This window comes from Trypanosoma theileri, assembly GCF_002087225.1.
Source record: "Trypanosoma theileri isolate Edinburgh chromosome Unknown TM35_Tth_26_V1, whole genome shotgun sequence".
NCBI classification, from domain to species: domain Eukaryota; phylum Euglenozoa; class Kinetoplastea; order Trypanosomatida; family Trypanosomatidae; genus Trypanosoma; species Trypanosoma theileri.
The window spans coordinates 345,513-345,819 of NW_021639868.1; the positions used below are offsets into that span (position 1 = coordinate 345,513).

General features: G+C 40.7%; 1 protein-coding gene across 1 annotated transcript; it reads right to left on the reverse strand.

Annotated features, from left to right (window-relative positions):
• Window positions 1-18: 18 nt before the first annotated feature.
• On the reverse strand, window positions 19-306 carry TM35_000262200 (uncharacterized protein; the record flags this gene model as incomplete). The annotated part of the gene is made up of 1 exon (XM_029027957.1): window positions 19-306. A coding segment is annotated over one exon (288 nt), but the record flags the coding sequence as incomplete, so codon positions are not given.
• Window position 307: the final 1 nt, after the last annotated feature.

Here is a 307-nt window from a genome sequence, read left to right on the forward strand (position 1 = left end):
TATATATATATATATATATCATCTCTTCTTATTGGTGGTTTTAACGAGTATCTCTACGCTGCCGTAAATAGTGTTCATTCGAGATTGGAGCTTCCCCTGGTGGATCTGTGTATATATTCTGAGGAAACTCCTCCGTTGTGTATCCTTGTTGTTGTTGTTGTGTATAGAGAGGAGGTCCATTATAAGTTCTGGGTATTCCCCATGGTTGTGGGGATGACCACGGTATTCCTCTGTAATTGTAATGATGAGCAATAGGGACTTGAGGATAAACTGCGGGATGCATAAGAGAGAATTCCCGTTGTTGTTG